The sequence below is a fragment of the Nycticebus coucang genome, chromosome 14, assembly GCF_027406575.1.
Source record: "Nycticebus coucang isolate mNycCou1 chromosome 14, mNycCou1.pri, whole genome shotgun sequence".
Lineage (NCBI taxonomy): Eukaryota > Metazoa > Chordata > Mammalia > Primates > Lorisidae > Nycticebus > Nycticebus coucang.
The window spans coordinates 4,340,557-4,354,439 of NC_069793.1; the positions used below are offsets into that span (position 1 = coordinate 4,340,557).

General features: G+C 55.6%; 1 protein-coding gene across 1 annotated transcript; it reads right to left on the reverse strand.

Annotated features, from left to right (window-relative positions):
- Positions 1–2,609: 2,609 nt before the first annotated feature.
- Positions 2,610–13,883, reverse strand: UNC93B1 (unc-93 homolog B1, TLR signaling regulator). The gene is made up of 11 exons (XM_053561648.1): positions 13,706–13,883; positions 13,447–13,588; positions 12,893–13,046; positions 9,233–9,394; positions 8,895–9,027; positions 8,047–8,140; positions 7,389–7,513; positions 6,649–6,831; positions 5,971–6,244; positions 4,018–4,136; positions 2,610–3,284 (listed from the first exon to the last, which is right to left on the reverse strand). Exons 1-11 carry the CDS (start codon positions 13,793–13,795, stop codon positions 2,955–2,957), a joined length of 1,806 nt encoding a protein of 601 aa, XP_053417623.1. The 5' UTR covers positions 13,796–13,883; the 3' UTR covers positions 2,610–2,954.

Below are 13,883 nucleotides of genomic sequence, written 5' to 3' on the forward strand. Positions count from 1 at the left end.
GCCACCTCCTCTGGTCCTTGTCCCACACACCAAAAAGGACAACCATGAAACATAAGAAGCTGGTGACTACAAAGTGGGTTGCAGGATCCCCACAGCTGAGGAGCCATTCTAGACACAGCTAAGCACTGTCATACTCTGTAGCCTTGTTTTGAGGGGCACAGGGTGGAAAGGGAGGGCATCCCAGCCTGCAGGTGATATGAAGCCCTCTAAGACTCCAGCCCAGCCGTGCCCTCAGGCAGCTGCAGCATCAGCTCCTCTGTCCACCCTGATTCTCAGTTCCCTCCTCATTCTTGGCCCTGGGGAACTTCTGCTTATTTTCTTGAGAGCTCAGCTATATATTAAAAGGTCTGTTTTGCTTTTTTTTTTTTTCAGCTTCTAGGTGTTGAAGAAGGAAAATTTTCAGGTTATCTAACCTACAATGAGAATTTTTTTTTTTTTTTTACAATGAGAATTTTTAAAAAACAGTTAGAATCTTGGACTGGAGATTCTTGGCCCTAGCCTCCCAAGTAGCCTGCCACAAAGCCTGGCTATTTTTTTTTTTTTAGATAAGGTCTTGCTTTGGCTCAGGATGATCTCGAACCTGTGAGCTCAGACAATCCACCTGCCTCAGCTTCCCAAGTGCTGGGATTACAGGTGTGAGCCTGGCCTCTTGGAATTATAAAATTTTTAAATCTCCATAGTAGAGATAGATAGACAAAATCATGGAGTTCCTTTGGGAGCAATGAGAGCTATCAGAGGTCAAGGCCACAGCACATCTGATCTTCCACTCAGGGATCCAGAACCTCCACCCTGTAGTCACCTTATCCAGTGGTAATGGAGCCAGGAAGATGACACTGAGGTCAATGTCATCACTCACAATGAGACTGGAAGCGGCTAAGAGACCCCACATTCTCACCTGAGGTCAGTTACGCCTACCCCAGAGGAACCAGTCTGCTGGGACTTACTGCCCTGCCCCACTGCACTGCCTGTGGCATGTGCTTCCTGCCATGCGCATACACATGTGCTGTGTCACATGCTGCCTGTCCTTGTGGCCTATCATGTATTGCACGGCACATATGAATATGTGGGTCTCATCCACATGCCAGGCGGTAGCCAACGGGCCTGTGAGGCCTTCTCGTGGTAACATGCCCTGGTTGGAAGTTCAAGTGGCTATTCTGCCTGCCTGTGTAGACGTCAGCTCTTTTCCACACCAGGGTCTTTGTCCATTGGCATGACAGATGTTAGAAATGACCCCTTGCCCAGCACACTCTCCCTGCATTTGCCCCGCACACCCAGGGGCAATGCCCTTCCCAATAACACCTTGCCCTGTGTTTGAGGGCTTCTCATCTGAGTGTCAGGTTGCCAGCTCCGACTGGAGCTTAGTTGTATACCTGCCACAAGGATGTCACCACATCTGCCTCTAGATAACTTTCCCTTCCATGATAGACACTGTTGTGGAACCGGAAGGACAAAGCCAGTGCTTCTTGGAGCCTACTAGTTGCATCACATGACCACTTCTAGCTCTGCTTGTCACTGAATGGCTGCATGCAAGCCAGGAAGTTCTCCTTCCAAAATTTAGGAAACTTCAAATCTGTTGTACCCTGTGTTTTTCCTACAGGGTCTGGGACCTTGAAGTCCCCATGCTAAGGGGTCTAACACATGCCTTCTCTTCTACAGAGCTATATTAATACTTTACAGAGAAGGAACCTGTGAGTAGATGATCAACTCCTCACCCAAGGTCACAGCCTGGTTCCAGGGCCCTCTAGAGGCTGCTAGAACCAAACTTAATGGGGTGGGGAGCATGGTTTAAAATCTATAATCTATGAAACCTGGTGAAATGTGTGTGGAGCCTCAAGGTAGGTAGGGACAAATGTCTGGCCTTCAGGGCTAGTGAGGGTGTGCCCCAACAGAGGAACCCACCCGGGCATACGACCTGTCCAGGTGCAGCCAGCAAGGGCTCCATGACCCTTGAATGGCCCCCTTGCCTGTCCTCACCCAGCCATTCAGAGATCTTCACAGTAGAGCCTCAGTCTTCTCTGTACAGAACAGGGCTGGAGAAAGGGCACCCTTGGCCCTTGGAGGGGGTCTGTCCCCTTCGCCAGCGTGTTTCTCATAGACAACATGGCTGAGGTTGCAGGCTAGAAAGGGCAGTAACCAAGTTTACCCGGGCTTTGATGACCATTCCCCAGCCTCAAACTGTGCAGACCAAGGTGGTGGACCCTGCCTCCAAAGGTGTCACTAGGAGAGCTGTGACAATAAAGGATGAGGAACCAAGAGGTCTGGGGCTGCTTGCACAGGTCGCCTGGAGGGGTAGTCTGGCCTGGGTCTCTGGAGTCTGTCCCGTCCTCCAGATCCACAGAGACTAGCCACTCTGTCACACGCTCTGCTGCTGTCTTCTCTCTCTGGGGTGGATGGGGGTGGGGGGACAAAGCAGGCAGGCATGGGGAGGGCGGGGCCTCAGGGAGGTCAGTCCGGTGGATGGAGCCTAGGGGACGGCCCAGCAGGGGGAATGCGCTCCCCTCACACCCACTCCGGCATTCTGAGAGGTCAAAGCCTCCTGCAACTCGTGCCCTAGCGGCCGGGCCTGCCAGGCACACACACCGAGCGCTCTCTGTCCCCCACCGCCTGAGAATCCCCGGTCCCTACAATACAAAATCTCTTTATTGCTCATTTTCTATAAAAAGTCGTGGCTTTTGGTGGACTTTGGGGATAGGAGGTGCAAAGCGCTGCAGGAGGTCCCCAGCCCTTCGCGGCTGGACGTGGTGGGGGCGATGGCCCTGGGGCTGCGCTGCGCTTTCCAACCTTGGGCTGGGGCGGGAGGTGGGGGGGGCTGCGGAAGTTCCAGGCGACCCCGGACCTGTGGCGGGACCAGGGGTCCTTCCCGAAGATAGCGCAGGGCCCACGGAGGCCCCCTGACCTGCCGTGCGGAGAACTGCGGCAGGCGAGGCGGGGGGCGGAGCCGGGGCCGCTGCCCCTCACTGTTCCTCGGGGCCGTCGCCCCCCAGCGCCTGCTCGTAGGGGCAGGCCCGGCGGTGGGGGCCGGCGGGCTCGGGGCCTGGTCCGTGCCCCGCGGGCGGCGCCTCCTCCTCCGCGCCATCGCCCCGGCTGCCGCCACCGCCCCGCTCACCCTCCGCGTCGCTCTCGTCCGAGTTCTCCTCCTCCAGATAGCGGTAGCCGCTCACCTTGTGCTGTGGCCGCGGGATACGAGGCTGGCGTGGGACCACGCCCCGCCACAGCTTCTGCTCCATCCGCAAGTAGGAGGTCGCGGCCGCCACCAGCGTCAACAGCAGCACCGCCAGCTTGGCCTGGGCGCAAGGGGGAGGAAGCAGGGCACCAGCGGGCTGCCGCGCCGCGCGCAGGAACGGGCCACGCCACGCCACCCCGCCCCGCACCCAGCTCCTTCTCTGCCACCCTCCCCGCCAACTCGGGCTGGACTCCCCCAGGACCCCCCAACCACGCTTCCTGGGTCCCCTCCTGCCGGCAAGGTTCAAAGCCGGCCACCCTGGGGACTTCGGTTTCGCTCACTTTAAGAGGGGAGAGAGACAATCCCTTTGCTTCATAGAGAAGATGTGCGGGTGTTGGTAAAGTGCCTGGCCCTCCTGCGCAGGACTGAGGTGACTTAGTGTCCCTTAAACACCAGGGGACCATAGCAATGCTTCTCAGCCCCACAGCCGGGCTCTGTGCATTGTAACCCAGTAGGTACATACATACCTCTGGGCATACACCCTGCCTGCTATTTTCTATATTTCATTTTTTTAAATGCTGATCAGACTTAGTAAACTGAACCCAGCACTATTGGTGAGCAGAGAACGAGGAGCCCAGTCCCCGACAAGCCACAGGGGGAGACAGACTCTACCATGCTCAGTGCGGTGCTGGGTTGGAGCCACCTGGTGGGCTGGGGGAATAGGTCTTTGACCAACCGCCTGGCCTTTGGGACACGATGCTCTTAAGGAGGCTGTGAAACCAAGGTGAGTGCTCACAAAGTATGTTTCCTGGGGGTGAGGCATGGGAGACCCCCCTTACCTCACCCAGCCTCACCTTCATGGGCAGGCTGGAGCCTAGGTACACGATGAAGATGGCCACGGCCTGCCACCAGTAGTAGATGGTGAAGATGAAGTCCTGCCTTTCCTTGTCTTCATACAGGATTCCCAGGAGTGCTGCAGGCAGGAAGAACAGGGCAGCTCCAGGGAGAGTTGTCAGCTGCAGCCTGGGGCTGCAGACCTCCTACCTGTGGCTCCTCTAGGCCCTGCACTGGTCCCAGCCCCTGGTGGAGAGCACCCAGGAAGTGCTATAAGACAGTCCTAGCTCACCCCCTAGTGGAGCCTCTGGCTACCACACTGCCCTGCTGGGAAGCACAGGTAGGTGTGGGTACCAGAGCTGTGTGGCTGTAGGTGGGTTTCACTCTGGGACAGGTGTGTGGCCCCAAAAGAAGAAAGCTCTATGCTCAGTCTGTCCTGTCCCTGACTCCAGGCTCCCAGTGCCAACAGTGTAGGGGCTTTTTCTCCCCCTCAGCCTGGGCTAGGGAGGGCAACTGTTGCAGTAATCAACTTCCTGCTAAGTGCGGAAAGGGATACTTGTTTCCCAAAGAATCCTCCCCATGGTGGGAAGAATGAGCACTGGACAGGAAGTCAGGAGGCAGACTGGTTCTCAGGACTGTGCAGTGGAGTTTAGAGATGCAGAGATGTGGGTTCAAATGCTGGCTCTGCAGGTGACTTGGGCAAATTATTTAACTCCTAGAGCCACCTTTCCTGGTTGTGAAATGAGCTTATATGTTGTGTTCTAAAATTCTAAACTGAGAAATCCTGCACAGCACCCAGCAAATCGTGTGAGCTGGCATTAATACCTTCATCAGGTACTCAGATCATTACCACCCCTGTCCTGGGGCCCTGCAATGTGATGCACCCCACAGGGCTGCTATGAAGGAACACAGAGTCCCTGGGGCCCACAAGGAGGAGACAAGACATGAAGCTGGGTAGAGGGGATGCCAGGACTAGGTCCAAGTCCAGATAAAACATGGGCCCAAGATACCCAGGCTGGATTCTCCCCAGAGTTGGCTGCCTTTGAGCAAAAGGCCAAGAGAATGTGGTCCAAAATATGGGGCTCCCTCCCCTGCCGCAGACAGACACCTGACTCTCAAATGGTGGGTGCAGCGGTCACCTGAGACAGCCCTTGCAACACATAAGACCTCTGCCACTCCTCATACCCTTGGATGATGTTCAAAACTGTTAAGAGCAGTGGCCATCAGAACAAGTGCCCACATACCAGCTGCCTGTCACTGGCATGTACCTACCTGCAGGCAGAGAGCATCATACAACTGACAGGGGACCACCCCCACCTTCTGCAAACAGAGGCCTGTTCCTTAGCAGCCCTGACTTGGGGCCTGGACTCTGGTACTGGGAAGTCTGGGCTGGGCTTGGTGCCTGCCCCGGGTTCCTCTCTATAAACAGTCCCATATCTGCACCTATGCCCTTGGGTATAGACAGGCTCATCTGTGCTACCTATGTTCCCAGAGCAAAGACCCAGATATCTGCTCCCCGTGTCATGAAAACTAGGCCAAGGTAGGCTTGTCATCCGGTATGAAAGGGAGAGATCCCTGATTTGTTTTTCACACTGTTCCTGTGGGCTGTTCACAGAGTCCCTCACCTACCCCATGTATCACAGGGTCTCACCCTGGCCCCCCAGTGTCCATAGGGCCCTAAGCCCACCCTGCAGTGGCAACAGAATGTTCATGGCATAGAACACTCATACCTGCCTCCAAGGAGTCCATAGCCCTACCCATCTGTCCCCACAGTGTCCACGGGACTTCCTTTTACCCTGGAATGTCCACAGGAATCCCCATCTACCTCTGTCACATCTACAGGACCCCACAGCAGACCCTCTGTGTGTCCATGGGACCCTGTGTCTACCCCTGGGATGTGTACACTCCACCAACTGCCCAGAAGTAGCCACAGGCCCCCTGCCCAGCCCCCCAGTACCCATGGCTATACTCACTGCTGAGACCAGTCTTGTTGAGGGCACTGCCCACGCCCCAGAGGGCAGCTGCCATGTAGAGGATCCAGCTGTGTTGCAGGACCCGAGGCACAGGTGCCCAGAAGAAGAGGCAGAGGGTAAGCAGTAGGTGCAGCCCTGCCCCAGCCAAAAGGGGCACAGGGCGTGGCAGCCACAGCCCCAGCAGGCCCAGCACTGAGGCAACTGAGGCACCAAGGCTATAAGCCACAAGAAGGTAGGCCAGCCGTTCCAGCCCCACGGAGCACACACCATAGCCCTGAGGGGACAGGAACAAACACTGGAGTGTCACTGAGGCCACACCCTGCCCTCTCTGGACCTCTGAGTGCTAACTCCCTCCAAGGCTCATGGGAAGGTTTTGAGGATACAACGTGAAAATGCTTAGATTGTGTCCTAAGACACCAAGGGCTGTACCCGCCCCCCCACTATGAACCAAATGCTTTACGGTTGTTCTCCCATTTCAGCTTCAGAGAGGTTAAAATGACTTGCCCAAGGTAAAGGAAGAATGGGGACAAGACAAGGAGAAGGAAGAGAAAAAGAGCGGGGAATGTTTGGGACATGTACATACTTATACATGTAATTAAAAATTATTTGTTTATCGGAAATCCAAGTTCAACGGGACATTCTGTCTTTTATCTGGCAACCGTATCAGGCTGTACTTACCAGGGCGATACCAGTGCAGGCAAAGAGCACCTCAAAGCCACTGTAAATAAAAAAGGGCACGAGGTGGCGCAGGCGGAAGTCACGCATGTGCTTGAAGGGCAGCTGGAAGATGTTCCCCCAGCCCACGCTGCGCAGATCAATCTCCTCCGTGGGCCGGTAAGCGGCGCCGCACAAACCCAGCACCTGTGGACTCTGGTGGTGAAGGGGGCGGCCTGCCCGCCAGACCCGAGGCCCCACCCCTGGGCTTCAGCCCCGCCCCTTAAACACACCTACAGGACCGGCCTCGCCTCAGCCACGCCCCCAAGCCCCTCAGACGTCTAAGCCCTGCCCCAGCCCCGCCTTCCAGCCCAAGGCCCCTTCCCTACAGATACACCTACAGCCATGTTCTCGTCCCGCCACGCCCCCCATGCCTCAATTCTGCCTCCCAGTTCCCCCCCAGGTTTGAGCCATACCTTCCAGCCCTCGACCCTGGGTCCCGTTCCCAATGCCCTCACAGGTTTCCATCGGTCCCCTAGGACCTCGCCTCCAGCTCTACCTTGGGGTCCTGGCCTAGTCTCTCTCTCCCAGGCGTCTGGTTCCAACTTCTGTCTCGGTCCGCAGGCATCAGCCACGCCTCCGAGCCTCAGGTCCCCTCCCCTGGCTCCTAAGGCCTGCCCAGGGGCCAGAACCCTGCCCAGGACATTGCCTCCAGGGGTCAGTCCAGACCCACATCTCTGGCCTATCCCCATCCCGAGCCGCACCAGCAGCATGGCCAGGAAGGCCACCGCCATAAGCACGCTCTCCACCACAATGAGGTTTCGGCTCCGCGGCAGTGTCCTCAGAACCGTCTTGTTGAAGCCGCTGAGAATGCCATGGCTGTGAGTGCCTGGGAGGGAGGAGAGGAGAGAGGAAGTCTGTCCACTCAGCCACAGGGAACTGCAGCAACGCGGGCAGGGGGATGGGGTGGAGGGGGCGGGTGGGTGCATGGAAAGGCAGGGTTCCTTTAGGGAGTAGTTTGCAGGATTAGGGCTCCTGGGGCTCCGTATGCCCCAGGAGAGGAACATCTCTCCCTTCCCTTCTCACCCTACTGCCCTGAGGCTGGGGACCCCGCCAGTCCACTTCACAACTCCATACTTTCACCCTGCACAGACTGAGCTCTGTTGGCCTGGCCCCAAGAGAGATCCCACTGGCAGCCTCAGCCCAGATGGCTCCTCCTCCAGGCAGCCTTCCCCATCCTCTCAACCTCCCCCCCAGGCTGGGTCAGATGTCCTCCATACTCCTGCATGGTCCTATGCCTTGCTCACCAGTGTTGTGGGATGCTGGGCTTTCAGCCCTGAACCCTGGGAGTGAGGGCCCAGTACCTGCTGCTGGCTGATAGGGGTGGCTTTGGGGGCCCCTCCTCGCCCCATGAGGACTAACCGCAGCTCTGCACATTGAACAGCGTGTGATTCAGGTCATACAGGTAGTGATTGAGGAAATAAATCATGGGCAGTTGGGCGCAGGCGAAGCTCAGCTGTGGACAGAAGGGCAGTTGGGGCCAGATTCAGACATAGGGCCAGGCAGGGGACACCAGCTTGGTCTGGGGAGGGGCCTGGGCACAGCCTTGGAAGGACAGGAGCCCTCCCAGTTCTGGGGAGGCCTGGTTAGGAGGGTGCCCAATGAGGATGACTCCCTCCTGGTCAGCACTGTGGACAGGGAGCGGATAAGCTAACAGTGGCTATGGGTGAGCAAGCCAGGGCTAGCACAAGAAAGGAAGGTGGGGTCTGGTGCAGTGGTGGGCATCTCTAGTTCCAGCTACTCAGGAGGCTGAGGCAGGAGAATTGCCTGAGCCCAGGAGTTCAAGGCCAGCCTAGGCAATATAGTGATCCCAGTCTAGTAAAAAGGGATGGAGGGGAGAAGGGAGAGGATGGGTGGAGAGAGGGTAATTGGTGGGACCACACCTATGGTGCATCTTACAAGGGTACATGTGGAATTTACTAAATGTAGAATATAAATGTCTTAACACAATTAACTAAGAAAATGCCAGGAAAGCTATGTTAACCAGCTTGATGAAAATATTTAAAATTGTATATAAAACCAGTGCATGGTGCCCCATGATTGCATTAATGTACACACTATGATTTAATAAAAAAAAAGGGGGGGGGCAGAAGGAGGAAGGTAGAGGGAGAGGAATGAAGGAAGGGGAAGGAAGGAAGGTGGGACTAGAGGGCTGAGACTGTGAAATGGGCTCCCAGGTGTGTGTCCTTCCAGGGCCCACATGCACTCACATGGAAGAAGCTATAGAAGATGGCTTGGAAGACCAGGAGATAGGGTGCGTGGGAGCCCCGCGGTGGACGCTGCTGAAGCCCCTGCTCATCCTGCTCCTTGTAGTGGGAGTATTCATAGTACTTCTGTGACATCCTGGACAACAGAAGAGAGAAGGCTCTCTCCAACTCGACCTCTGCCACACTGCCACTTCCTGCCCCAAGCTATGAGCTGGCCAGCCCCAATGTCTCATAGACAGGGAAACTGAAACCCAAAGTCAGAAGGAGCTCACCCAAAGTCCCCCAGCCAAGGCTGGCGATACCCAGAGGGTTGACCAGGCTCCATGGCCAACCAGGCTCACCTGGTGATGTAGTTGCCCATGGAGGCCCAAAGAGGCACGATGGCCATGCCCAGAGCCACGGCCGAGGGCACAAGCGTGTAGTAGCGCTCCCAGTAGTTGGTGGAGACAAACAGGGCATAGATGCCCACAGCTAGGAACATCATCCACTTGGTGCCAAAAAACCTGTAAACGAGAAGAAGGCTGACACCATAAGCCTACCTGACTGACACCAAATGGGGTCACAACTCCAGGTCCCAGCTCACAAGGGCATGTGAGGTGGGGAGAGACCCCCGACCCTGGAGTCGAGGGCCCCAAGATAAAGTCTGAGAGATTCAGATTTGCTGAGTGGCCTCAGACAAAACACCATATCCATACCCTCAGTTTTTACGGCTGGAATATAGACACAGTGGCCCAAGCGCACATCTAGCCTCATTTGTGTTCTGGGCTCTTTGACTCTCCCATTCTCCAAACTCATGTGCAGCGACCTTTGGGCCCAGGGACACATCCCAGGGCCATGATCCAGGCAGGGAGAAGAGGAAGAAGAGGCATCTCTGCTGGGGGTAGCAAACAGGAGCCCCAGCGCCTCTCCTCCCTGTCCATTGTTCCCGGTCAGCTGGAAAGTTTCCTCCTGTCTGGGTCTAGGAAAAGGTCACACAGTGACAGGAAAAAGAGCTTGGTAAGTGATAAGATAAGGTCCCAATCAGCATGGAGACTGATCAGGTGAAAGAACACTGATGGCATCTTCAGGTCTTAATTTGTGCTCATTAATTCCTTTCTTTGTCTTGACTTCCAGGAAGCTCAATCTAAATGACCTGGCTGGTTTGGCACTTGTCACACAGTGGTTACAGCGCCAGCCACATACACCAAGGCTGGCGGGTTCAAACGCGGCCCGTGCCAGCTAAAACAACAATGACAACGACAACAGAAAAATAGCCAGGCATTGTGGCGGAGGCCTGTAGTCCCAGCTACTTGGCAGGCTGAGGCAAGAGAATTGCTTAAGCCTAAGAGTTTAAGGTTGCTGTGAGCTGTGATGCTACGGCACTCTACCAAGGGCCACACAGTAAGACTGTGTCTCAGTAGGTAAGTAAATAAATAAATAATGACCCGGCTTTTCTGATACTTTCTCTTCTGTCACACAGCCTTGGTGCCATCATTATTCTGATTTTACCCCCTACTAAGTAGCTAGGCAGACTCCTCTGGTCTAGTTAGGGAAGGGCGGGTCATAAAAAAAATGTACTGTACATTTTGATGGAGCAAAACAGCAAAAAGTAAGAATGTCAGTAAAAATGCTCATTCAATGCTGGTGAGAATATGGTTTCAAAAATGACAAATAGGGGTGGTGCCTGTGGCTCAAAGGGATAGGGCACTGGCCCCATATGCTGGAGGTGGCAGGTTCAAACCCAGCCCCAGCCAAAAACTGCAAAAAAAAAAAAAAAAAGACAAATATAGGGTGGTGCCTGTGGCTCAAAGGAGTAGGGCACCAACCCTATATACCAGAGGTGGTGGGTTCAAACCCAGCCCTGGCCAAAAACTGCCAAAAAAAAAAAAAATGACAAATATAGCCAGCAGTCTATGCAGACTGGCATACCCTCTGGAAAATCAGCCCAGTAGTTTTGGCAGGGGGTGAACAGATAGGTTTGAGTCACTCTGCTGGTTCAAACCTTCAGCCTACCAGTTTCTGCCTGTGGGATTTGGAGGGGTTGTTTAACCTCATGGTTTCTTCACCTAAAACATTACAGCATCGGAGCAGCGCCTATGGCTCATTGAGTAGGGCACTGGCCCCATACACCGAGGGTGGCGGGTTGGAACCCGGCCCCGGCCAAACTGCAACAAAAAATAGCCGGGCGTTGTAGTGGGTGTCTATGGTCCCAGCTACTTGGGAGGCTGAGGCAAGAGGATATCTTAAACCCATGAGTTTGAGGTTGCTGTGAGCTATGATGCCAAAGCACTCTATCTCTAAAAAAAAAAATTAGAGCATCTACCTCAGACTGTTGGGAATGAAACTGCATTTATAAAGCACTCAGCAAGCAAATAAGGGTTTGCTGCTATTTTTTTTTTTTTTTTTTTTGAGACAGAGTCTCACTCTATTGCCCTGGGTATAGTGGTGTTATCTGTTATCATAGCTCACAGCAACCTCAAACTCCTGGGCTTAAGAAATCCTCTTGCCTCAGCCTCCCAAGTAGCTAGGACTACAGGCGCCTGTGATAATGCCCAGCTAGTGTTTTCCTATTTTTAGTAGAGACAGGGTCTTGCTCTTGCACAGGCTGGTCTCAAACTCATGAGCTCAAGCAATCCACCCACTTCAGCCTCCCAGAGTGCTGAGATTACAGGCATGAGCTGCTGTGTCTGGCGTACTGCTATTATTAAAAGTGACAGTTTTCAGCTCGGCGCCTGTGGCTCAAGCGGCTAAGGCGCCAGCCACGTACACCTGAGCTGGTGGGTTTGAATCCAGCTCGGGCCAGCCAAACAACAATGACGGCTGCAACCAAAAAATAGCTGGGCATTGTGGTGGGCGCCTATAGTCCTAGCTACTTGGGAGGTGGAGGCAGGAGACTCGATTGAGCCCAGGAGTTGGAGGTTGCTGTGAGCTGTGATGCCAAGGCACTCTGTCTAGGGCTGAGATTCTGTCTCAAAAAAAAAAAAAAAAAAGCGACAGTTTTCAGCCACCAGTAGTCTCAGTTCCTCAGGAGGCTCAGGCATGAAGATTGCTCAAGCCCAAGAGTTTGAGGTTGCTGTGAGCTATTATGTCACAGTCACAGCACTATACCCAGGGCAACAGAGTGAGACTTTGTCAGAAAGGAAGAAAGAAAGAGCTAAGCCAAAATGAACATTGCACACACACACAGTGGTGACAGGATGTGAAGGGTATCCCTGCATGCTGGTAGGACAGCAGAGGTAGCCAATTTTTTGGAGGGCTTATCCTTTTTTTGATTTCAGTTATGATGATTCCAATGCTATTTTTATAATTGTGATAAAGGAGATTTTTTTAATGGGGTAACCAACACCCACCCACTTTGTCTCTGGGTCCCATCAGGGAGGCTGCTGTGGAGGGGATTTCTGCTCTGGTGGAGAGGCTGTACCATATGCCTCCAGGGCTCAGGTCTCCAGCCATGCTGTGAGAAATGCCCTTGGTTGTTGCAGGTTGGGCCAGGGTACAAGCAGTGTCCCCACTGCCTGAACCCATTGGCTCTGGGCTGTCAGGGAGGATGTCACATGGGTCACAGGCAAGTCAGACAAGGAGCCTGTGGGAATCTGTTGCTCAAAAACAAATGTGCAGGCAGCACCTGGGGCTCAGTTAATAGGGCGCTGGCCCCATATACCAAGGGTGGCAGGTTCAAACTCTGCCCCAGTCAAACTGCAACAAAAAAATAGCTGGGCATTGTGGTGGGCGCCTCTAGTCCCAGCTACCTGGGAGGCTGAGGCAAGATAATCGCCTAAGCACAAGAGCTGGAGGTTGTTGTGAGCTGTGACGCCATGGCACTCTAACCAGGGTGATAAAGTGGGACTCTGTCTCTAAAAAAAAAAAAAAAAAAAAATGTGCCACGGGAGAAGCTTTTGTTTCCTTCTCCAAACTCAGCTTTCACCCACTTCGCTCCCACCCTCCCAGGTCACCAAGGCCTCTCCCCAGGTCCCTGTCCCCATGGCCTCTGCACCCCTTTGAGATGGGGGTGACCGCCCCACCTGATGAGCACAGGCGTGTAGAGCAGGGCCGCAATGGGTGTGACGCTGATGCCCATCAGCATCTTGCTGTCGATGTCCGGCAGCCCCATGTCGCCGTACTTAACCTCGCGGTAGGTCTCATCGTAGTGCAGGATCAGCTGCATCTGCAGGAGGCCTGGGAGCAGGGAGCAGGCATGGAGGGAGCAGCCTGGCTCCGGGGGCAACCAAGCAAAGGCCAGAAAGCAAGCCTCACGGGGGGGGGGGGGGTTGTTCCAGTCACCAAAGGGATCCTCGATTCCAATGTCCCTCATGACAGAGGTCACAGATCTGTCAAACGTTCTGCCACCATCCCACCGGCATTGCTCCACCCGCGACTTGTCCAGGGTGCCCAGCCCCCCGCCCACCTACGCACAGACTGTAGCTGGGACTCGGGGACTCTGCTGCGCCTGCCTTCCCCCGCCCGTGGGCTGTGGACCGTCGCAGCTGCAGCCTCGCGGGCGGCTGAAGGGGAAGTGCGACGGAAAGGGAGGCCGCCGGGCGCAGGTTTCCATTTCCCGGGCCGGCGGGACACGTACCCAAGTAGACGCCGTAGGTGAGCGCGCCGCCCGCGCTGGCCGCCAGCACGTTCTTGACCACGCCGAGGCGCTTGCGGCGGTAGTAGCGGCGCTCCTCCTCCTCCTCGTTGTAGTTGGGGTAGGCGCCCACCAGCTCGTCCAGCTGCGGACAGACGCCGCTCGCACCCGGGCCCGCTCCGCGGGGGCCCCACGCCCGCCCACAGCCCGGCCGGGACACCCGGCCCCCGCGCCCCTCGCGCCCTCGCGCCCCACTCCTCACCGGGGCCTCGGGCCCGTCGGTGTCCCCCAGCCGGTCCTCGTCACCCTGTAGCCCCGCGGCCCCCGCCACCGGGTAGAGCGGTGGCTCCATGGCTCGAACCCACGGAGGACTCGCAGCGGCGGCCCCGGGAGCCCCTGCAACGGCCGCACACTTCCTCCCTCCGACTCGGCCCGCCCCG